The sequence below is a fragment of the Cyprinus carpio genome, chromosome B8 (assembly GCF_018340385.1).
Source record: "Cyprinus carpio isolate SPL01 chromosome B8, ASM1834038v1, whole genome shotgun sequence".
Classification (NCBI taxonomy): domain Eukaryota; kingdom Metazoa; phylum Chordata; class Actinopteri; order Cypriniformes; family Cyprinidae; genus Cyprinus; species Cyprinus carpio.
The window spans coordinates 25619195-25644400 of NC_056604.1; the positions used below are offsets into that span (position 1 = coordinate 25619195).

The 25206-nt window shown below is 35.6% G+C and overlaps 1 protein-coding gene across 1 annotated transcript; it reads right to left on the bottom strand.

Moving 5' to 3' along the window:
- Positions 1 to 1079: 1079 nt before the first annotated feature.
- On the bottom strand, positions 1080 to 23222 carry LOC109089722 (AP2-associated protein kinase 1-like). The gene is given in 12 exon segments (XM_042729108.1): positions 1080 to 1252; positions 2615 to 2772; positions 2901 to 2980; positions 5434 to 5537; positions 6776 to 6908; positions 7052 to 7132; positions 7211 to 7333; positions 8347 to 8489; positions 8599 to 8707; positions 10315 to 10433; positions 23065 to 23114; positions 23116 to 23222. Coding segments are annotated over 12 exon segments (1380 nt in total).
- Between the last annotated feature and the right edge of the window lie 1984 nt (positions 23223 to 25206).

Sequence of the window (25206 nt, forward strand, 5' to 3'; positions counted from 1 at the left end):
TTTCAAGTTGGCATTTTGTGAAAAATTACTGATCCTTTATGTCTATATATATATCCACAGCCTCATTTTCATCCACGCAAAATTCAATATGGCTATTAGATAGAACAGCTCCACTTGTGTTGTACATGACACCTTGCTCTGCAGCTGCAGGCATAATATACAGTAACTGTCCACACCTACTGATTTCATAATGTTAATTCTTACAAGAATGGATAGTCATCATTTACTCATTCAGTTTATATTTGTGAGTAAACTATCCCTTTAACAAGGAAGACAAGCCACCAAGGGGAAGATCAAGGCTTTAGAAAGCAAGGAAAATCACTCTAACAAAGCAGCCACAGAAGTTGGGAGGGTTACCGTCTGCTCTGGGTCCACTTCAGAGTCAGCGGATGGTGCTGCAGTGGTTTTAGGTGGAGGAAGGGTGGAGGTGTGTGATGTGGGGGGTGGAGGTGCCATAGCTTTGGCAGACACGGTCGCAGTGATATCAACATCTATACTTTTACTATGTGAACACTCTGTAGGCGGGGCTAGGGCCGTGGCTTTGGTTTTTGTCTGTGTGTGGTTGCTGATAATGTTGTGAGGCGGTTGGTTTTGAGGGTGGGTATATGGGTGGAGGGGGGTGCCCTGTTCTTAGGTTTAGACTGTGTAGAAACAGGGGTGGAGGATGATGCAACCGCTTGTGCAGGTAAGACGGAGGTCTGCGTTGAGTGATGCTGCTAAAATAGGATGTAGGTGCAACAATTGACATCACAATAATGAAACCCATACTGAACATTTCCATTTATAAATCCATATAGCATTTCCCAGTTGATTTATTTAAATCCACATGAAAAATCATTCACAACCCATTTTATTTCCATAATGTGACATAATTCAAGTAAAACAGAGTATTCATCTATCTGGATTTGATGAATAAAAAGTGAGTGTTCAATGTCAGAATCAGACTTGAAATCTGAGTTAGCAGTGGATTAAGGAGGACTATCGTTCATGTATTATTAAGGTCAAATCTTATTCCATGTTTACTCTAAATTCTATTTAAAAAAAAAAAAAAGGGATTCTCAGAATGGTTCATGTAGCAGTTACCTGTTGTGAGCAGTAAAGAAGGCTGTGTTTTGCTGCTGCACAAAAAGTTGTGCATGTTGGGGAGTGGTCTGGGGTGGAGAGGGAGTGGCCTGCATTGGAGTGGGCGTGGCTTGTTGCTGAGCGACAGGAACCTGTGATTGGGAAACAGGCTGGGAAGCACTGTTAACGCCTGTGAACCAATAGAAAAACAGAATAAAAACAAGAAAAATAAAAACAGGCCGCTAAAATCCCCATTAAAAAAGAAAGAGTCATGAAACTAGTCCAATGACTAAAGAGCCCACACATGACATGTGGAAAAAAATAAAAACCTGAAATCATGGCCACAATTAAAAATTTGTTTGTTTGAATTAAGTTAAATCATGGTCACGATTTAACTTGAATGAGGGACGTAATTAACAATGTATGTCATATCCAGGGCTATATGAATGAGTCAAATTCAGTGAAAAACTGTTTTAAAACTACTCAGTATTTATAATGTCCCTTATGCAAAATCTATTTAGTATGTCAAAATGTCCCTAGTCCACAGCTATTAAATATGCCTATATACATAGTAGTCAGCTTATCTGAATAAACTGAGATGTGGGTATTTTCCTACTAGCTATTATTCTGCATTTTCAGTAATTCTACGCAGTAGTTTAATAAATGAGTTACTGAAGGATCAACTTATTTTGAATATACATAATATACATTTTGATTATGCATCAGAAATATACAGCAAAAAACTAAGATGTGAAATATTATTACAATTTAAAACTTTTTTTTTTTTGAATATATTTTCATTCATGTGTGATGGCAAAACTTTTCTTCTTATTCAAAAAAAAAAAACATTTCTTATCATTAATGTTGAAAACTGTTGTTCTGCTTAATATTTTTGTAGAAACTGGTCAATTTTTTCAGGATCTTTTGAATAGAAAAATTGAATTTTTTTGTAGCATTAAAATATATATTTATTGTTATTTTTGATCAAGTGAAATCCTTGATAAATAAAAGTATTCATTTCTTAAAAAAATAAAAAAAATTGTGGTTAGGGTTTACATGTCAAACTGGTCCAAAATCCAGCCTCACATTGATAGTATTTAACATATTAAAAATATAGTATTTACATTTTCAGTGGTAAATTACTTGATGAAACTGAAACATTTACATTTAGTCATTTAGCAGACGCTTTTATCCAAAGCGACTTACAAACTTGTCATCCTAAGTTAAGACATAGTGTTATCATCCTGACCCAGATAATCCGGTGCTAAAACATTACAGGAGGATAACAATACATGTAGGGCTTTAATTAGCACTGACTTCTGAAATAGGAAGTGAAATGACAGCTCGGCAGGATTGAGTGTAGCTGAGGTTTTAAAAGCTCTCTGTAATGACACACTGATTGCACCAGTGGGAACACTAGAGCTGTGTGTGTCAGCCAAAGACACATGCAACGTGTGAAGAGTCATCAGTGACAAAAGAGAGTGAGCATGAAAGACTGAAGCCACACATATGAGGACTGGTTTTTGGATGGAGGTGAATAATGAACACTCACTGATTGGCTTGCCGGGTGCTGCAGGTGCATTGGCTCTTTTACGAGGGGTGAGGGCTGGTTGAATGGGCAGGATGCCTGCGATTGGTTGAGCTTGGCCAGCCTTGGGACGCTGCCGTGGTGCGATGGAGGTCTCAGTCGCAGGGATTGGATCAGTGAGCCTGAATGACAAGAAAAGTTCGAGTCGAATCAGAACTACCACTATATAAAACACGGTAAGCATCCTAAAACTAAAGAAAAAGTATGTAATAAAACATAACGTCACTTCAAACTTCTCAGATAGTCTCACCTGGCTTTGTTTTGGCTCTTCTTGGCCACAGCTTCACTGGCTCTGATTGGATCTGGGAGTTTTGCTGGAATGAGTGAATTCTAATGGAATAAGCGGAATATTATTACTATTTATTGTTATACTAGTGTTCTGCTTTCATTGTGTTTGGGTTCTGTCTTCCTTGTTTTGCTTCTAGACCTACTTTCTGTGTCTGTTTAATTGCTCATTTTGTTTGCCTCTCATTTTTGATAATTAAATGAGTTAATTATCTCATTTGCTTCAGTTCCTTGTCCAATATCGTTTGTGCTTTGCTCACTGTTTGCTTGTTTTTTGGATTTCCTTCTTTTGTAATGAAGTCATTAACATTTCTTTAATAAACCATGTTTTTTTTAGGTGTTGTGTGTGTGTGTGTGTGTGTGTGTGTGTGTGTGTGTGTGTGGTGTGTGTGTGTGTGTGTGTGTGGGTGTGTGTGTGTGTGTGTGTGTGTGTGTGTGTGTGTGTGTGTGTGTGTGTGTGTGAACTCTTTTCATCTCACTTGGACTTAATGTTACAATTATATTGTTACATTCAGTGTTGGTTAAGTTACTCTAAAAAAGTAATTAATTACTAGTTACATCTTCAACAGTGTAATCAGATTACTTTACAAATACTCTCTCCAAAAAGTATTTAATTACTTATTACTCTATTACTTTCTAAATCCTATATCAACCTCGACAAGTTAATGAATGATACAAGGATATACATAAAATGGTTCTTTTAGTTCTTTTTTAAAAAAAATTAATACAAAACTATAAATTATTCTGGTCACACTTTAGATTCTCACTATGAACTAACTATACTTTTGCCTCAATATACTCCTAATTACTGCTTATTAATACTTAGTAAAGTAGTTGCTGACAATTAAGTTTAAGAATTGGGTAGCATTAAGGATTTAGAAAACAGTCTTCAGAATAAGACATTAATGTGTGTTATTAAGTAATAATAAACAGTAATATTCATGTTGAAAACCAACTAGTTAATAGTGAGAATTGAACACTAAAGTTTCACTAATATTTCTTATTAATTCACCCAAAGTGTATAAAGTGAGAAGTATTCATAAAAAGCATGCATTTTAAGGTTAGACTTTAAATTTTTGATGTTAAATACACTATATTGTATTGTATAGAAATCTTCTACAGTCTATACACAGTATTAAGTTCAATTACATAAGTGACTGAAAAAAAAAAAACGGTTTTACGTTATTCAAGGAAAAGTATTTAAATTACAGTAACTAATTACTAATTAGTTACCACCCAACACTGGTTACATTTTGTATTTGTGTGTCTTTAGTCATCATGAAACATCTGCAACTCCTTCCAGTGAAACAGGAAATTCAACACACACACACCCACACACACACACCGACACACACACACACACACACCCACACACACAAATCGTTTAGCTAATTAAAAATAAAGCTGGAATACAATTAAATATAAACTTTAGAAAAAAAAAAAACTACATTTAAATTCAAATACAAATTACAAATATTATATTGGCAACTAACTGAAATAAAAGTGTTTAAAATTACTGAAATAATTTTAGTTAATTAAAATTGCGGTGAAATGAAAAAACTGTGAATAAATAAAATGAATTGAAAATAAAATGTTTAAAATTGCTAGAAATAAAAATAAAGTAAAAAGACTAATAAGCACCTAACAAAACCTGAACTAAAATGAAAACAGAAAATCTAAAAATGAAAGCGAATCCATAACATTAATAAATATTGTAAAAGTATATAAATACTAGTAAAATAACACACACCAATTTAGTGTGCATGAAGACCAGCAACATGAAGAAAGTAGATTTGTCATTTTTATTTCAGGTGGACTTCAAAGTTTGTTTTTATAACTTATTTAATTAATTTAACCTTATTAAGTTTTTTAATAGAGTTGAGCATAGAAATGGTTTCATACCACATTTTTGCTAGTGTCACATCCTATGAAATCATCATTCTTAAGTGTGTAATTTCATTTCCACGCATGTGTAAAAATAAGTGAAGATGACATCATCAGCAACAAAAGATATGCATGTAACTGTGTAACGAAAGCACGTCATTAGTTATGATATTTATATGTAGACACAGTCTGAGCCAAACATCCCTACGTCAGGAAAAATGGTCAAAGAAACACTGAAAGTTTCTACAGAGGCCATTCCTGTATTGAACTCTAAACGACATTTGCGGGTGTCTTTGATCATGATTCAATGCTTCCATTATGCTATCAATACTGCTCAGAGTGGGAGGGGCTACTGGATGTGTGCCAGCTGGCAGCCATGAGCGACAATCCACTTCCTGTGCTGTTACGTGCAAGCACTTACGATATCTACTGAAAGGGATAGGCATGAATTAAACATAGATTAAAAGTATGTGCTGGAATAAAGAACAAAAACCCTGTAGAGTGTGACAGGAAAACAGGAGAGTAGATCAGGGCAAATGCGCACGGAAGCTTGTGTAGTTATAGCACAGGAAATAGAGAGAGAGATCTAGAGAGTATGAATGAGCAGGGCTTACGTGGATATTCTGTACTGGGCATTCTTTCCGTGCCAGTTTAAAGGCGAAATATGACACCTGGTAGATATCTGGCCTTATGTCAGGGTCTGGCTCCAGCATGTAACCTGAGACGGGAAAAATTAAATCAAAACAAAGAAGTGTACAGGTGAAAAACAGTTCTGCTAAATCTTGAAAAAAAAAAAAAATAATAATTATTATTGCCCCAGAGAATGAAAATTTATTTTATTAATTTTATTTATTATTTTTTTTTTTATTATTATATTTTATTTTTATATTATTTTTTTTGTTATATGACAGTATTTTTTTTAAATACATATATTACCAGTTCAGCTATGCATTATTTTATAATAATTCAATGCCCCATTGTAAATCATTCCTTGCTCATAATATACTATAAATGTGATAAACTACCATTCAATACATTTAATATTTAGAGTTCAATATTTTTGAAAGAAGTCTCTTATGCCTGTCAAGGCTGCATTTACTTGATATAAACAGCAGTGTAAACAGCAATATTGTGAAATATTATTACAATTTAAAATAGCCTTCTTAATTTTAATATGTTCTAAATAATTCATTTGTAATCATTTTTAGCAGTCATTACACCAGTCTTCAGTGTCACATGATCCTTCACAAATGTTGATTTGGTGCTCAATAAACATTTTTTTATCATTATCCATGTTGAAAAAAGTTATACTGCCATTACTAGTTACATATTTTTTTACATTTATCATTACTATTATTTTTTGTGACAACTGCAGCATTTTTTTTTTTCAGGATAAATATTGCTCAAAACAACAGCACTTATTTGAAATAGAAATCTTTTGTAACATTATAGATGTCTTCACTGTCACTTTTGATTAATTTAATGCTTTAGCTTTAATCCTTGAGGAATAATAAAATAAAATAAATATATATATATATATATGCGCACACAAAACATTTAAATCTATGGTAATCTAAATATAGAGTGAAAAACAAACTACTTTAATATTTAATGTGTGAAAAATAATACTTTTCAAAAACTGATTGACTGTCCTTAGTTGTTCCACCAACAGTTTTGTCCCTAATAATGCTTTTATTAAAACATAAATGTACACATGTTAACAGAATATTTTTTAGACAATATTTACAATCAAGCTGTATGTGCCATATTTTGAAAATACTATAACACTATTAACTGTTATTAACACTAACTATTATTATATAATTAGTGATTTATTATATTATATTATTATAGTTGCTTATTAGCATGCATACAGTATTACTAGCATATTGGCTGTTTATTAGTACTTGTAAAGCACATATGAATGACAGAAAAGCAATCATCAGCTGAACTTACGGATGAGGCAGTGCATGTCGTGCGAGTAGCGGGAGTTGTCAGGGATGGTGAAGCTGCCGTCACAGATGGCCACCTGACTCTCTCCAAACGGCAGTGTGAAATAACACAACTTGTACAACAAGCAGCCCAAAGCCTGAGGACACAAATGAGCAAGAGTCATCAAACCTCCTTTGTGATGTTTCACAATGATATGCACATTCACCAGTAATCAACTACAGAGACAGAAGCTTTGGCTACTACTGAAACACACTGGAATTATTCTCCTCTTTGACTCACCCATATATCTGCTTCAGTAGTGATAACTTTGCCCCCATACAGATTCACCATTTCTGGGGCCCGGTATGAAAGAGTAGTGTATTAACACACACAGAGTATTAGATTCAACTGATATGGAAACGTAACACTGTGGTGTATAATATAACAACACAAAGCTCACTTCTTGATTTCTTCTTCTACAGCCGCCACACCTTCTGTTTGTGGATTCTGGGAGCGGTTAATGGCACTGCCAAAATCACACAACACATAATGTCCTCTGTCATGCAGCAAGATGTTCTCCACCTAAAAGAGACACAAAGAGAGGTCACACATTTGTAATACAGTATGCTCTGTCCTAGTTTTTGTAAAGCTGAACTGAAATAGTTAATAGTAACAGTACATCACAAATGAGCTCTAAGATGGGTAAAATCGTAAAAGGGTGCAGACACAATAAGCCAAAAGTCATTTATTAAAGGAATAGTCCACTCAATACATTTTAAAATATTTTGGGGATTAAGACATTAAGATATCTTTTTGAAGCTTGACAAACACTGGTTTCTATGGAAGCATGTATCCACCACTGAATAAAAAAAAATGTAAAAAAAAATGTAAAAATTGTCTCACAATTTTGACTTTTTTCTTGCATTTGCGAGTTTATTTCTCACAATTCTAATTTTATTTCTCAGAACTGTGTGATAATAAGATGCACTTGCAAGAGTTTTTATCTCACAACTCTAATTTTATAACTCGCAATTCTGACTTCTTTTCTCAGACTTGTGAGATATAAGGTCCAATTCTAAAGAAAAGAAGACTATTTTCTTACAATTACAAATTTATAACTCACAATTCTGACTTTATAAGTCACAACTGCGTGTTATAAGTCAGAATTGCAAGATATAAACTAAAAATTCGGAGAGAGAAAAAAAAAGTCGGTTGATATTATCTCAAGAAATAAAGTCAGAATTGACATTATATCAACTGACTTTTTTTCTCTGACTTTATTTCTCAGAACTACAATTTTATATCACACAATTCTGACTTAACTCGCAATTGCAAATTTATGGCATGTAATTCTAAGAAAAAAGTCAGAATTGTGGGATAAAAAGTTGCAATTTTTCTTTTTTGTTTTTTATTCAGTGGCGAAAACGGCTTTCCATAGGTTTCTGTACGCTTTAGTTGAATGAGAAAAAAATTCTTCTCCTTTTGTGTGTTTCAAAAATCAAAGTTATATAGGTTTGGAACTGACTAAATGACTAAGTAAGTTATTAAACTTTTTTTTAGGGTTAACTATTTCTTAAAATAATAAGAGTTCATACTTTCAGGTCCCGGTGGATGATGGGAGTTTTGCACTGATGTAGTCGAGCGACAGCTTCACATGTGTCACAGAAGATCTGCAGCACCTCCGTCTCACTGAATCCAGTCTGTAAACGCTGGTTCATCAGGTTCACCACCTGCCCACCTGGATTATTACACACAAACACTGCATAAAAATACTGCATAGTAGGTCAAAACCACCAAAACTAGTGGGAAAAGGCTGTGAATCTCAAATCAGAGGCACACATACTGACCTCGACAGAAGTCCATCAATATGAGAACTTCCCAAACATCTCCTGAACCTACTGCTGTGATGCTGGAGTCCAGGAAACCAACGATGTTTTTGTTACCCACAAGGTCCCTCTGTTTAAGATAACCAACACTTTTAGATCTGTAAAAACTTCAAATATTTTGAAACAGCAAGACACTCTGTGATGCTGAAGCAGTGCTGACATTTTCCTCTTGTCTATTTAGTAGGGTTCACAGCGAAGTACACTGGATCTCCATTCTGAAATCAGTCCCAGAGGACACGAGTGACATTTACCGGCACTGCACTGTTCTCAGCACTGTATTTACAGCAACACATGCAAACTGAGGAACAGGAGACCTCAAATCCTTTTAAGACTGCATGGCCCTGTTTTAAAGGTCTAATCACAGTGCTATTACAGTGAAGAGCTTAATCAAATATGACAAATGATGATGGAGGAAAAAAAAAACCTACAGAGAACATCCATTTGGAAATTTTGAAATCAAAAAGATGTACAGCAGACTAGACTGACAGTATTTTGGTATTTATAATAAGTAAATGCTTGTTTTTTTTGTTTGTTTTTTTTGTATTTGGAAAACCTCGGAAAAAAGGTTTGCTTATGTACAGTATATGTATATACCAGTACAAAGAATAGAAAATAGAAATAGAAATATACAATAGAAATTGTATGTAACAATATACACAGTCAAATGTTTCAGGTCAATGGATTATTTACTTTTTCTTTTTTTTTAATTACTTTTATTAAGCAAGGATATGTTAAATTGATTTGAAAAAATTACAAAACATTGTTACAAAAGATTTCTTCTTTTTAACTTTTTATTCATCAAAGAATCTTGAAAAAAGTATCACAGCTTCCAAAAAAAAATATTAAGCAGGACAACTGTTTCCAGTATTAATAATAAATCAGAATATTACATTGATTTCTGAAGGATCATATGACACTGAAGACTGGAGAAGCATTGATCACAGAAATAAACTACATTTTAAAGTATATGGAAATAGAAAAACATTATTATAAATTGTAACACTATTAGACAGTATTACTGTTTTTAATCAAAAATGCGAACCACAAATCTATATATCATAGACTATATATATATATATATATATATATATATATATATATATATATATATATATATTATATATATATATATATATATATTTTATCTTATATCTATATATATTGCATAGTCCCTCCTGAAAAAAATAAAATAAAATCAAAGCTATTCTGCCAATTTGTTCAGCAAACAAAGCTAATTAAATTTTTGTTCATGGCCCAAACTTGCTTGGTCTATATACGTCCTCCTGAACACAAAATCGTGCCTGCATGAAATTTGGCAGCCACTATTTTTAGGACCCTCTAATTTCTGTCAGAATCCCACCAATAGGGAGCAGTATAACTGAAATAACATTATATTAAAATTCACAATTTTAGATGTCTATTCTCCGCCAGAGTTTGTGGTCTTTTCTCAAAGTGCTTGGGCCCTGATAACTGCTGCTTGTGGCGATACCTAATAATTAACATTTATTCATTTGGCAGACATTATTAGCCAAAGCCACTTATAGTGTGCTCAGGGTTTATTGTATCAGCATAAATGTATTCCCTGTCAATCTAAAACACTATTTTTAGTGTCATACTTTAACAGTTGACAAAAAATAAATAAATAAATAAAGAACTGTGTATAAGGGAATGTCTCACCATAATCTGAATTTCCCTCTTGCATACTTGAAGGTCATGTTCACTGTTGACATACATTCTCTTCAGCGCACAACGGACGCCCTGATGAGTCCTCACCAGAAATACAATAGCAAAACCACCTGTGGACAGAAAACCAACAGCCTGAAACTCTTTAAACACGGGACAGTCGAGCTACTGAGAGCTCACATGCAGAGAAAGGCAAATCGATCTCATTTGTGATTCAACAAATGTAACACAGTATCACAAGGAACACAGGCAACCTTTGTCCAGGGAAATGAGGAGGTATTGGACACTGGTTTCCTTGTGCTTTCAGACCAAACGGCAGTGGACACACAGTATATAATCCTATTATTCATAGGTTAACCTCATTTAAATATGGATACGTCTAACAGTGAGAGAACTCACAAGAACGCTTTGACTGTGGAAATGCAACCCTCTGTCCAAATGAATATTCATCGATGCATTACAATAACTAATGCACATACTTGAGTTTAGTAGTTTAAACAAATCTCTAACTCCAAGTATTAAAGTTTGTGCTAGGAATGATACCTCAAATCGTGTGGCTCAGAAGGAGACTTTGGAGAAGTTTGATTCTGTTTCTCTTGCATACTTAACTTCACTGTTGTCTGGTTGTTTCCACATATTTATGTCAAAATGTTACATCATTAGTAATTTATCAATAAGAAATCATATGAATGCAATCCACACATAAATAAAAGGAAATACCGATCCAATAAAGATCTGAATAAATGTCATGAGGGGAAGAAAGAAACTTAATAATATTAATAATATAGCAACATTACATTAGTGATAAAGCATAGCTACATTTTATTCATTTAAATTGATTTAATAATTAGTTTTTGGAGTCATGCATTTCAGAAATGTTGTTGATGTACTTTGTTTAAACTAGCATGAGACTTTCCTACCTTGTAGAGAAACGTGACAGACGAAACCTATTAAACACAATTCAACACAAACTGCAACTAAAACCTGAGAACTTGTTTCAACTCAACGTTTTCCCAAATAGATTTTGCATGTATTTTAGCTGTGCATGCATGAAGTCATGCAGACACCGAATTTGAATATTTTGGAAACAATGATTGACTTTGTGAGGTTTCTCATACAAAAAAAAAAAAAAAAAAAACAGCAGATTAGATCAATGCTGCTGTCAAGACCAAGAGTTTCACCTTCATTTTAATCTTCATAAGAATGAATGGACTATCTGGTTTGTCTACTGCTTGTCTGCCCACAGGCTAATCAATCAAGTAAAATTAAACCTGGATGAGCAACACAACAACACTTTTAACATCTGACACCAAAGTTACATTGTGGCAGCAAATGTAACGTAAAGTTACGCTGACACAGCAAATGTTTGGTCATCGGATTACACAGCAGTTAGATGGGACTAAACATTATGAGGTTAACCAAAAGGGGGAGGGGGGGGGAGTGTCACAACTCAGATATCAGGACTTCAAACTCAACTGAGCAAAGGGACATCTTCACAGACTTTGGCCTCTTTGGGAAATTTGCTAGAAGCCTAGAAACCTGAAACTGTCGAAGGCCCATTGAGACTAACAATGAACTTTATTGTCTGAAAATAAATAGCTAGTTTTGGCACAAACCACATAATTGTCTCATGTATCCAGACTTTTGATTTTGGGCTGGTCTGATGTTCCATGAATAGTCAGTGTGTGCATACTGTGAATAATTTTTATGAGTCTTTCCTTATAGCCTTTCAGTAAAAGTCAAAACAGAACAGTTATCATCTTCAGTTCAGACCTATAAGAACATGAGTAAATTAATAAATCATTTTTCTTTTAATTTTAAGAACAGAACCACATTGATTGCATGCACATTATTCAGTTAGGCTATTACTATTTACTATTATTTTGAGGTAAATGAGTAGTGATGGAGGGAGGGAAATCAAAATGCACAAATAAATTCTGCTTTTAATTCAAATGGATGTTTTATATCGTTATATAGGGCAGTCTATATATTTCCAAAAAAAAAAAAAAAAATCCTTGTAAAAGTGCATAAATGAAAAAAGTGACCACAAATGCATATTTGTTAATATAATTAGTCTATAATCAATTTTAAAACAATATAAGAAAAAACACTTTTTGTGTTAGAGGTGTAATTTTATTCTGTTATGGATAACATTATTCTGTGTTTTTGTTGTAATGAAATGTGTTTATGCGGTTTAAGGTTCAAAAAACACATTATTTTCCACATACTGTACATTATTGTTTCTCCTCTATGCCCCGCCTTATGAAACGAGTTGTTTACAAAGCTCATCCTTCTGAAAAGCGAGGTGTTCTGATTGGCCAGCTATCCAGTGCATTGTGATTGGCCGAATACCTCAAGCATTTGATGGAAATGTTACGCCCCTTACCATACTGTGATGCCGTCTCCCTGCAGGACGAGACAAAAACAATAAAACCTACTACAAACGAGCCATTTGTTTCATCCAGTGGGGACATAATTATGGATTATAATGACTTATACTGTTTTTTACACATTGCGTTGCATCGCCATGTCTGCATTTGTGATCGGAGAAACGACAAACAAGCGCTACTCTACACTGCTCAAAACTCTTTTTTGTATTGTAAGTGGCAAGTAATTTATATTTGAAAACATACTTACAGACTGTGAGTCAGAACAGCCGGCACTGTAGTCTACTCTCCCAGGATCAGAAAACAGTCCTCCATAAAATGTACTGCACACACCTGAATATTTGGGTTGAACTGTTCTGGAACAGTGTTGAAAATACAACTTAACCACTGATTTCTAGTTGTGTCCGCTTTTGGAAGACCAAACAAAGTAGTTTCGCTTTCCCAACGAAACAGCGCCTTCACAACATGGCGCCGGCGGCACCGGACAGAATCAAAGTTACGTCTTCTTTCTTTGCGTGAACATTTGGGTGGTGTTATGCAAATCTTCCCACATCGTGACATAGACATGTGCGGGCGTGTTTAGACGAGGCATTTTAGGAGGGCGTGGTTGACTTAACTTGGTTGACTTAAGAATATCTCTTTGAGTTTGAGACTTTAGTCTTTAGACTAAAAGACTTTACAGATCTTATCTATTCACGAACAGCTTGCAACACTCCAAAGAGAAAGGAAAACTTGAAATCGCATCATATGACCCCTTTAAGCACTCTACAGATTTTGTTTTTTGTTTTTTAATGAAAATATTTGTGCGGACCACTAATATCTTTTTTAGGAGAGCTCACACAGCTTCATATAAACCTAGTGCCAAAATCTAATTAAATCATATGCTACATGAAATAGTTTATGCACATATACAGCACCGCACACACTCTGACCATGAGTCAGATTCAGACTGTGTTCAGATAAACACACATGCAAACACACGGAAAATGGCAATTACTTCAAAAACAACAAACCACGCCTGTGCCCTTGCAGCGACACACACACACACACACTGCCCTCGGATGAGGTGTGGTGTAGCTGTAAGTAAACTGAGAATGTGATTACGTAAGAGTCTATAAATATCACCCCACTATCTTGTTTACAATCCCACTTATGAAGAATCTGTAAGTAACTAGAGTATCTTAAAGGAATACTTAACGTTAAATGCTTAAACATCACACGTTTTGACATTAGATGGCAAATTAATATCCAATCTTTCAACTTCTGCTATGCTGAGCTTAATGCGGCCTAACTTACCTGCTTTTATACATTTTCATAAAGTCAGTTATTATTTTGCTCTTGTAAATATATGTAAACATCTGTTATGCTTATTCAGGACAGAACTTAAGAAATATCATACATAAATATAAAAAATATAAAATAATTTTGCATGTTCTGCAAGGGGTGTGTAAACTTATGAGCAGAACTTTAGGTAATTAAAACAACAAAATAATTACGAAAAAAGAAAACTATTCTCATAATTTATTTCTTTGTTACTTTTTTTAAGGACTACTTGGAAAAGCAATGTTTACTACATTGAGAAACACTTGAATGCAATAGTCTATTGTTTCGATTGTTAACGGTTTTACCAATTTAAATAAAGGAGTGGAGTGTGTTTATATGAGTTTTTGCCAACATTGTATTATGCATTGTATGTATGCAATTCCTAAATACAATGACTTCAACAAACCCTATGATTAGCATGTTACATTTCTGGATTAAAAATCCATATGGGGTACATCAATGTACAAAGCTGTACACTGATGTTTCTGTGCCACCTCCATTGTGGTGTGAACCCTGTGTCCCAGCATGCACTACTCGGGTTTCTTCACTGAGTGTCTCACATGTCATTTCTCTATTGTACAGAGATGTTTTATTCTTGCACTGTTAATTCTTTTACCATCACTTTTTTTGAGGAGACATTGCCTCCCTTGCCGCCTCAGAGAGAAAACACCCCCAACTTTAATTAATGGACGTAAACCAAGCTGCAACAGAAGCAATACAAACAGACACACACAAACATAAAAACACACAGAGACAGTGACTCAGGACTGTGCTAAATTTGAACTGCTTTGTCGGAGAGGAGGTATCATTTCCTTTCACCCTCCATCTCTCCTTTCCTGTCGTCTCTCTGGTGTGTGTTAGAAATCTCCTCGCAGGAGGTTGAAGCAGGCAGAACTGGCAGCATATAACTATGACTCATCCATTCAGCATCGACTCACACACACACCAAAACACACCTACATGTGAGGAATCAACCAGCCATTATAAAAACATTGAGTTTCCATTTCCATTATATCCCACTAATATGCACTGCATTCTCAGGTTGCTACTAGGGGCGCTGTATTTGTCTTTATCGTTAACTGTCTTCTTCCATGGAGCAGGTCGAAAATTCTTTTTTTTTTTTTTAATTGATAAAAATATATGACGATTCAAGTCGGTTAAGATGGTAAATAAAATCACAAAACAGTTGTGGGTGGAGGTTTATATGAATGCATCTCTGATGGGAACTGACTATCTTTAGAAAAGTTTAGATGGTATTTTCTGTTCATCTTGCCTCTGTATAATGCATATTAAATAGTGTTTATAAGCACCTCGGTAACCAAGAAAATGCTGTATCGCTGCTGTTCCATAAGTGCCACCTGCTGGCAGAGAGTGAATTTGCATTCACTTGCAGCCCATCTGCTGTTTGTTTCGTTCATATTTTATATAGGATAGTTTCACAAATCCAAAGTTGGACCATTCTGTTTTCACTTTAAATTTCGAAATTATACAATCTAATTTAAATCAAAACTGTTCATGCTGCATGTGTGAAGCATCTTTGTTTAAACTGTGTCACTGTATAAAGGTCTACTTTTATTTGTGGACACTCACAATGAAAACAACACATTGTGCTTTTGTGAAATAAAGAAAACAAAAAGGATGTCGCTTTCTACCATTTGAACAAATTAAGCGTGCCACAAAAATTAACTGAAACTCAGCATATATAGGCTACGTTACGTGTTGTATTGTATCGAACCATAACCTACGATCCAAGGTACGTACTGAACAGTGTGTACCGTTACCCCCCTAGACTAATGGCTGATTTATACTTCTGCATCAAAACTACGCCGTAGGTTGTGCGTAGTACGTGCAGGCTGCAGCGTAGCCTGACGTGCACCTCTCCAAAAATGTCACAGCGTGTCAAATCTACGCGGACTGCAAGCGCTGTGACAGGTCTGCTAGTACCCTTCTCTCTGTATGTATTTGAGTTTTGTGTGTGTGTTTTACACTTTAATATATTTTAATGTAACAAACAAAGAAAGAACAAGTATCTTGTAATGCTACTTTTTAAATTATAAATTATATCACTTTGTTGTTCGCTACAAACAGTTGTTCTGCCGTGGTACAAGTCCTTGTGGAGATTGAAAGAATGCCATCTTCGTCTCTTTTTTGTATTTTTAAATAAATGATCTGTTCTTTGATGTTTATTTGCCGCAGTCATGGCTGATGCTTCTCCGACAAGCTGCTTCTTCTTTGCCTTTTGCCGTGGTCTGCGTGTTACACCAGCAACATGCCCGTGGACACTGCAGACTAGTGGTTTGCTTGTGTACTGCATGTCAACGCGGACAACAATGCAGAAGTATAAATGAAAACTGACGTGTAGCCTACGGCGTAGAGGCTATGGCGTATGTCCGACACAGAACTATAAATCAGCCTTAAACAAACTAAACTAAACTGAAGCCAACTGAACCCACTAACACAACACAGCACACACTGAGGATGACAGCTGAAGACCGACAGATGGCGGCCATTAGAAACATTAATGAATAAATTAGTTGCTGACCATCTATTATTCACACACACACACACACACACACACACACACACACACAGTCCCATTCGACTTTCAGAATGAGACAAAGATGCTCTCTTAGGGCATTCTGATGTGTTCTCAATGACAAAAACATCAGTGATCACACCTGAACTTCAAGACACTGAAAGTACACACTTCCTGCTTAGAAAACTTTTGGGACATTTGGTGCATTCAAGTCTTCTTGGGAAGTTTGCATTTATGAGTTAGGAAATTGTAATGATGTCAGGAGCATTATAAATCACTTTGTTCGGAGCATGATGGCGATGTACCATTTCTGCATCAAACTCTACTTCTACAAAACCATGAACAGAAGGAATGTGCATCAAGTTTGCTTTCGATTTTTTAAGGAGATTATTAAATTTAAAAAAAATAAGCTGCTGTAAATTTAATTATATTCAATGGTAACCGTGCAATACAATGGCAATTTGCCAGAATTTTAAAGTTTAAAGTGGGCGTGAGCAAAGAAGTTTGAAAACCACAGCACAAATGTAAATTCTGAATGCTATTTAGGACAGATATTATGCAAATTTGGATGCAGCAAATTTAAACACCTACAAATTCAGTAAACAAATTGAACTGACTGACCTTATGATGTTTAACTAAGCAGTGTCTAGTTAGTTTTAAAAATAAATATGTATATTTGGCCTATTTGTTATAATTTTAATTGTAATTTAACTGTAACTTCTATCGTAATGTAACGTAAAGTAACTTGTGGCAGTCTGATCAAGTAATGAAAATAAAACAGATATGGCCTCTGGTTTGTCCTTCTCAGTTGTTCTTCTCAAATGGAAAATCAGATGCAATGTGCTGTGTTGTATGATTTTGCATATTGGGCATGGTAAACATACTGAATACTAAATTAGTAGGTTGCATACCAATGGGAACTTTCCCTGCACATGTGAATGTCCTCTTTAGTGGTGTGGCATGCATGTATCAAATAACCTCTTTACATTTAGGCCATAAACATTCCTAAGGCCTTGGTTGCTAGGTTAGTAAAATCCATCTAGCAACTGTTATGTTGGTAACCAGAGGTGGTTCTTTCTGGGTAACCAGAGGTTATGGGTGACACTCACAGCTGTTGACATTCAGTTGTCCTGTTTAAATTAAGATCTGCCTGCAGTAAAGATCATGTAACACATGAGGCATGCACTGGTGATAAGCACAATGTATTTAATTGAGCCAGGTCTTCATTTCAATGTCTTCAGTGTGTTAATTTAATTTATTTAATTTTGTTTGTTTTGTTTGTATAGTTTATAGAGATTAGATTCCCATAATGAAGCTGTTGAAGTCAAGCATCATTCTAATTAATTGAGAGCTTTTGTGGTAATGAAACTGAAAAATGAGCCTACAGTCACATCTGTGGACTGAAAAATTAACCTGTTTTATTAGTAATTCGTTTTATTTAGCTAGCTCATTTTCACATTTGTAGTTTGCAACTTTACATTAGTTCATTCTCACTTACATCCATCGAAAGCAAGTTTGACAGTGTGAGGGTGTGTGCAGCTTATTGCAATGTATTTACATATTTTTGAGTTGGCTGGCCTTGGGGTCGCTACATCATTATATATAGTATGAACATCTCGGTTTTTGAAACAGTTTGTGCCCAATTGAAGATAGGTTTAGGTTCGACATCCAGGGCGTTTTAAAGATGAAAGCAAGTTTTTTGACAGTGCCATTGAGTCAATACTATTGGCAAATTTTGTATTTGATTATTAAGCCATGTAAGTGATAGTGAGTTTCATATTAAACGTACTCTCATAATAATTTATAATAGAATATATATGAGTATAGGTGCTAAATAGTATACGTACATCATATATATAGATATATATATATATATATGTCATTCCATATTGTATGTTTTCGTACAATCTGTTTGTGCCCCACTGATTGTTAGGTTTAGGTTGGACTTTCATGGGCGTTTGGAAGCACTGATGTATCGGCCAATAATCCCGGGTATCAGCCGCGAAAAAAGAATTATTTCATACTATTTGCACAACTTGTTTTTTTTTAAAAACATTCGATGATCATGGCCAAAATTACTTTATCCAGTCAATCAACAAAGACCAATTACTCTGAAATATGGGAAAACATGTTGATATGGGAAAAAAAAAAAGTGTAAAATTAATCATTCATTTGAAATGAAAAAAAGTTAGTACCAAAAATATCGGTAAAAAAAAAGGTATCTGTATCGGCTCTAAATGACTGGATATCGGTATCTCCACCTAAATGTGTGTGAGTGCATAGTTAGTGTTGTTAAGTATATAGATTTTTTTTTTTTTGATTTTTCTGAAAGTTTAAATACTCAGTTTATCAATACTTTTTCTGAAGTATTGATATTCCGATATCAGCCGCCCCCCACCAGTGCGCGTTGCGCTTTTTTTGCTTTCTCTTCTTTTAGACAGCGGATTCATGCCAAGAAATTGCCACATATGTAAAATGTTTTTCTCTAGTATTTTACCTTTAAAGGTGCTGTATGTAAGTTTCTGACTCTACTAAAGCATAAAAATAACATAATATGTTTGCAGATATTTAAGAAACATGCTAAGTTAACATATACTTGTTTTATAGAAAAAACAGTGCTTACAGACAGTTATTCTCCTTTGAAAATGTGGTGGTGGGGCGTCCGTGTCCAGGCCAGAATGTCATCTCTTTTGTTTGTGGTTTATGAAACCCGCTCACTGCCAGTTTAACCCAATGGTATTTCGGCAACCCCAGGTTGCCAGTTTGGCATAAAACACAGCGCATTTAATTTCATTTCATCAGCAACTGTTGCTCGTGTTCCCATTGGTTTCGTCAATCTGGCAACCTGCGTGTGCATCAAGTGCTTGAGGAAAGAAGGGGCCCGGGGTGCAAAAAAAAAACCCTCTCCCAATATTTTATAATTTGGACTGCAATATACCTAGTTCAAAATCCCTAACAATACAGCACCTTTAATGTAAAAAAATATACAGCCATTGTCATGTGTCTAGCGTAGTTATATTTAATCTTTCATTAAAAATCTTAAATGGTTATGCCTTTAATATTGTGGCAGTTTTTTTCCTCATGGTTTTTTCAAAAATGGTATCGACACATATTCATTTGTTTTTTTATCATTTTTTTTTCGAAGTCATAAATTCCAGTTTTGTGACAACTACAAGTTTTTTTTTTTTTTTTTTTATTTTTCATTATTAATACATAGTATGTATTCATATTAAAGTGCCAACTCATAAAATAACTGTGTTTTCTCATCTATCCAGAAGAATACCTTGAGAATCTTGGAAGTTTAAGTTAGTTTTTTTTTGTTTGACTGTTGACCTGTTTTTCATAAAAGACGTTTTTGAGTTTGGCCAAACCTTGTGTCTGCATTTGCATGAAGTCTACAGTGTTGTGTGTTGTGCCCAATGCATGTGTGTGTGTGTGTGTGTGTGTCTCTGTTGGAATCTTAAAAATTTTCCTTTCGGTCTTCTAGCCTGACTGAGTCAGTGATGTAATGGTTTAACAGCGTTAAGATAAAGCTCGAAGGCCTCATAAACTCATCTGAATGACTAGGCTGAAGTCAAACACCCAGTGAACTGTGCGTTTCAAGGTCAAAAGGCCCCCTCTAAACCCTGACAGTTTTTTTTTCCTTGACAAAATCTGGCTTAGACAGCATAACCGGCCCCGCCACTGTTACTAAAGAGGCCCACTGGCCATGAGCCCACAGGGTTTGGATGCTGTCTTTCTTCAGAAGAAGCCAGCTGGAAATCATTCAGTTCAGCTGTTTGTTTAGTTTTTCCTAAACTCTCCTCTGGGGGGAACAAATGTGAGGGGACTGAAATAGTTTGCACTTTTCTGCCTTTCATCTGTTAAATGTTTTTTAGAAACTAAATTAGTTTTAGTTCCAAGAGACATTCTTTTGTACTCTCATTTGCCTTTATACGGTTTTAAAATAAATAAATACATATCAATTTAATAGTAAAAAATGTGTAATGTGGTGTTGCATCCACCAGTTAAAAGTAATACAATATTGTTACATCTTGAAAAACATGTGAGTTATCTTAATTATTAAATATATATTTTTAAATATTGAGTTATATAATTAAATATATATTTTTCAAGGTAAAATGTTACTTCAGTTTTTATACAGATATCGGTGAAGTTAGAGAAATCACCACATGACTTTTTACTTTACTTTTCATTTTACTGAATTAACCTTGCCTAGTGAAGTCCCCCCCATATCTGATCATTTTTATCATTATTTTTGGCCCTGTTAAAAAACACACTCAACAAAAATGTTCACGCTATACATAAAAAAATGAATAAAAAAATTGTAAAATGCATCTGACAGCTGACATCTCAGTGCATCAGCGGGGGAATGACCTCCAACCTGCTTAAACAGACTTAAAGCTGATGACTCATATAATTGAATCCTGTGCATTCAGAAACTTTCTGCTCAGCTCCAGAACCACAATGAGTTACAGAACCTCTGGGAAAACACACAGTTTTAAAGGGGTCCTAATGAATGATGCTGCCAAAAATAACATTATTTAGTGTATTTGGTGGTTGTAATGAAATGTGTTTATGTGTTTTAAGGTTAAAAAAAACATTATTATTTTCCACATACTGTTCATTATTGTTTCTCCTCTATGCCCCCGCCTTCTGAAACAACGTCGAGATTTTTACCAAGCTCATCAGTCTGAAAAGCGAGGTGTGCTTGTTGATATTGGCCAGCTATCTCAAGCGTGTGAAGGAAATGTTACACCTCTTAACATATTGTGATGCCTTGTTCCGGCTGGTAGGGATGGAGACATAAAACATAAAACCCTTTATAAATGTGATATAAACATGATTTCTAGTCGTGTCTTCTTTTGGAAGGCAAAAACAAAGAGTTTTTGCTTTCTCAACGAAACAGCGTCACACACCGCGGCCTTGAGTGAGCAGAGACCAGAGGCCTGAGTGGAGCCGCGGTTTAGAGTGAGCAGAGGCGGGCGGCTTTGAGAAGCGGTGCGGCCGGCGGATGTCTACGAAGGAGCGTACCTTGGTCTTGCAGCAAACCACATGTGACGACCCGGGCTTGGACGTCGCTTGCGTCCACGGTGGAAAGGCCGATTCGCGATCCACAGTGCAAGTTTGATGTATTTTCTCAGTGACCCCACCAGCCCCAGGCATGACGAAGCCAAAATCGTCCTATTTTTGAAGGCCAAACTAAGTAGTTTTGCTTCACTGTGAAAGGACACAGTGTCTATACGACATGGTGGCGGCGGCAACAACAATACTACAACGAGAATAAAAGTTACCGCCCTTCTTTATTTGCGTGAACATCTGGGCGGCGTTAGGGCAGATCTCCCCACATACTGATGTAGAGATGTGGGGGCGTGTTAGAACCAGCCATTTCAGGGGGGTCTCCGCGGGATGATGTCTTAACTTTGATAAAGAATATCTCTTTGGATTTGAGACTTTAGTCTTTGCAACTTCACAGATCTTCTTTATTCACCAAGAGCTTGTAACACTCCAAAAAGAGAAAGGAAAATTTGAAATCGCATCATATGACCCCTTTAAAGGAATTACTGTTGTCATATGCCCACATTTATGTCATTCTGCCTGTATGATTTACTTTATTCTGTAGAAATATGAACTTAGGTAACATGTAGAATGTTTAACAATGCCTCTTTTCCATACCACAAAAGCATAAAAAAAAATTTAAAATTGCAGACTAATAATAATAACTCGCGATTAATCGCATTCAAAATAAAAGTTTTTGTTTATGAGTCTGGGCCTAACATTTTTTAAGTTCCATGGCAGAAATTGGGTTTGGAACAAAAAAGTGAGTAAATTATGTAAAGTTATTAAGGAACTTGTATTTTCCGTGATCTCTTGCTTTAATGATCAAAAGACATAAATATGGATTATAAAAACAAAAGAATCAATACAGTTTGGCATCATGTCTGACCTGCTGTTGACAGATTACATACAGGCTTAGGCAAGATCTTCAATGAATAATGATTTAAAATTTTAAAACTGTTCCTCACTAAAATGAACACATGATTTCAGAACATTTGTAAACGTTTCACGAGTCATTTGATTTACTTTAATGTTACGTCTTTATGGCTGTAGTTGTCACTTTTGCAGCTTGACATCTCTAGTCTCCATCCACTTTCACTATGTGGAAAAAGAGCAGCTTTGACATTCTGCTAAACATCTCCTTTATACTTCCACAGAAGAAACTAGGTCGTACAGGTTCTTAGCACCACGAGGGTAAGTAAATGATTACCAAATTTAAATTCTGCTGTTAAAAACTAAAGTAAACCTCCTCTGCTGAGGCAGCACAACTCACTCCATGCAGTCAGCAAATATTTCAGATGACGCATGAGCGGAGGAGTGACGCCAGAGGCTCAGAGTCAATAAGGCATCATACTTATTTATTTTCTTAGTCATAGACCATAAAAGCATCCCCAGCACAAACATTTCATTTGCTGTTTTTGAACGCATAAAGTCGCTTACCCTCCGCCACAGTCTCCTCCACGGTCACTTGATATCGTCCGATGGCGAAGAAAACGCGTCCCGATAAACGCGCCGGACCCCGCGCCGCCCCCCGCAGCGGCTCCAGACGCGGGTCCAGAGCTCACCATCTCCCTACGGGCATCGAAGAACTTCTTCATTTGTCCAACCCCATGCAACACGTTAATACTCATTAAATCATGAAAAAAACCGCGAGGCTCTCGCGTGCGCGTCGCTCTCCAGCCGGTGGGATGCGCAAAACTACAGACCAAGAAAGCGCGACTCTCTCTCAATAAAAACACAGTCGATGGATGGAGACTCCGAGCTCAGCAGACCTTCATCACAATATCAACCAAGTGTTACAGACCCAAAACAACTCGCACTATATCAGAGCGGCAGGATGAGTCACCACTGACACTATCTTCCATACTCAAAACAGCAGCTTTTCATAAGAGACGGAGATGAGCGCCAGTAGGGATATCCTCCTGCCACGCTGGTCTTTACTCTTGCACTGCGAATTACCGGGAGCACAGCCTTCAGGACAGCCCGCTCGCTCATTTTTTCAATAGCACAGCTGATCCTCGGGAAAAAGACGCTTGCTCGAAACCCGGAAGTGCAACGGATCGGCAGGGAAACAGCCGGTTTCGACGGGGTTTCCTGGAGAGAAAAGTGAGGGATAGCGTTTCGCTCATTGCCGGCTGACGGGTTAAGTTAGAAGAGTCTGCCATACACCCGGTTGAGAAGAGGAGTAACTTAACGTTACAAGCGCGCGTTAGCACGGACTCCGTCGTGACGCTCCGGTCGTTGTAGTGTTCCCGGTATCACGGTGACGTCAGCGCGGACGTTTCCGAATACGCCGCAAAATTATTGTTTTTACATCCAAACAAATTTTAACATATGTGACCCTGGAGCACAAAACCACGGGTATATTTTTAGCAATAGCCAAAAAATAACTGCATGGTTCACAGTTATGATTGTTTGCTTTTACGCCAAAAACATTAGGATAAAATCATGAAGCTATTATTGTAAATGTCCTAACTTAAATATTCAAAGCGTTTTTGTTTTTTTTTTTTTTTTTAGTTAGGAATATGCATTGCTAAGACGACCTTCATTTGGGCAACTTAAGGCGATTATTTTCAAATTAGTTTTTATTTATTATTGTTATTTTTTACCCTTTATATCATTTTTTTATACTTGTATTTTATTTTATTTATTTTGCACCTTAGATTCCAGGTTTTCATCTCGTGGTAGTCTGCAGCCAAATATTGTCCTATCAAACAATAATCAATGTAAAGCTATATTTATTCAGCACTTTTCAGATTATGTATCAAATCTCAAATTTAAAAAAAAAAAAAAATGGCCCTTATGACGGTTTGTAGGAGTCACGAGAAGCCCATGACGCCCATGGTTAACAGCACCTTATATACAAACGAATTTGATAATACTCATGCCTAACGACTGGACGGTTTACCAATTATCAATGAGACAACTAACGTGATAATGGAAAGAACAAGTATTATTTTAGATGGCATTTCTGCCAGAAAGGAGAAACGCACGACCACGATGATAGATGGTGAAATCACTGAATGCGGACATTGCTGCACCCTACAGGAAAATATCTACAATAACACAAAACTAAGTCTGGAAGCGCACTAAAAAAAACAATGGTGTGTAAAGAGTTTTAACTCAGAAATCGATAGTAAATTTCTCAAAACAATTACATTTTGTGTAAGAACAAGAATTTAACCAAATTAAATTAAACATGACATGTTTGAAAGTAGGGAAAAAAGTACTTAAATTTCCCACATTGTTTGTTAAAGTACTCTCTGGTTATATTTTTTTTCTTACTAAGAAAAAACCTTTTTTAACAACTTTAACAAGTGAGGACGTGTTTTTTTTTTATTTTTTTTTTTTTAATTTTTTTTTTTTTGCTGACTGTTACATCTACTTATTTTATTCCTATATTTTCTATACCTTATATTTTGTAACTCCTTCGCTGTCATACCAAACACATCAAACATTTGACAGACAAAAGTTTTTAGCTTTAATAATGGTTATCACTTGCCAAGCTGTGGGCTTGTATGATGGATTCTTTCTAAATGTATCATTGCATGACAACTACGGCCGAAACGTCTTATCCCACCC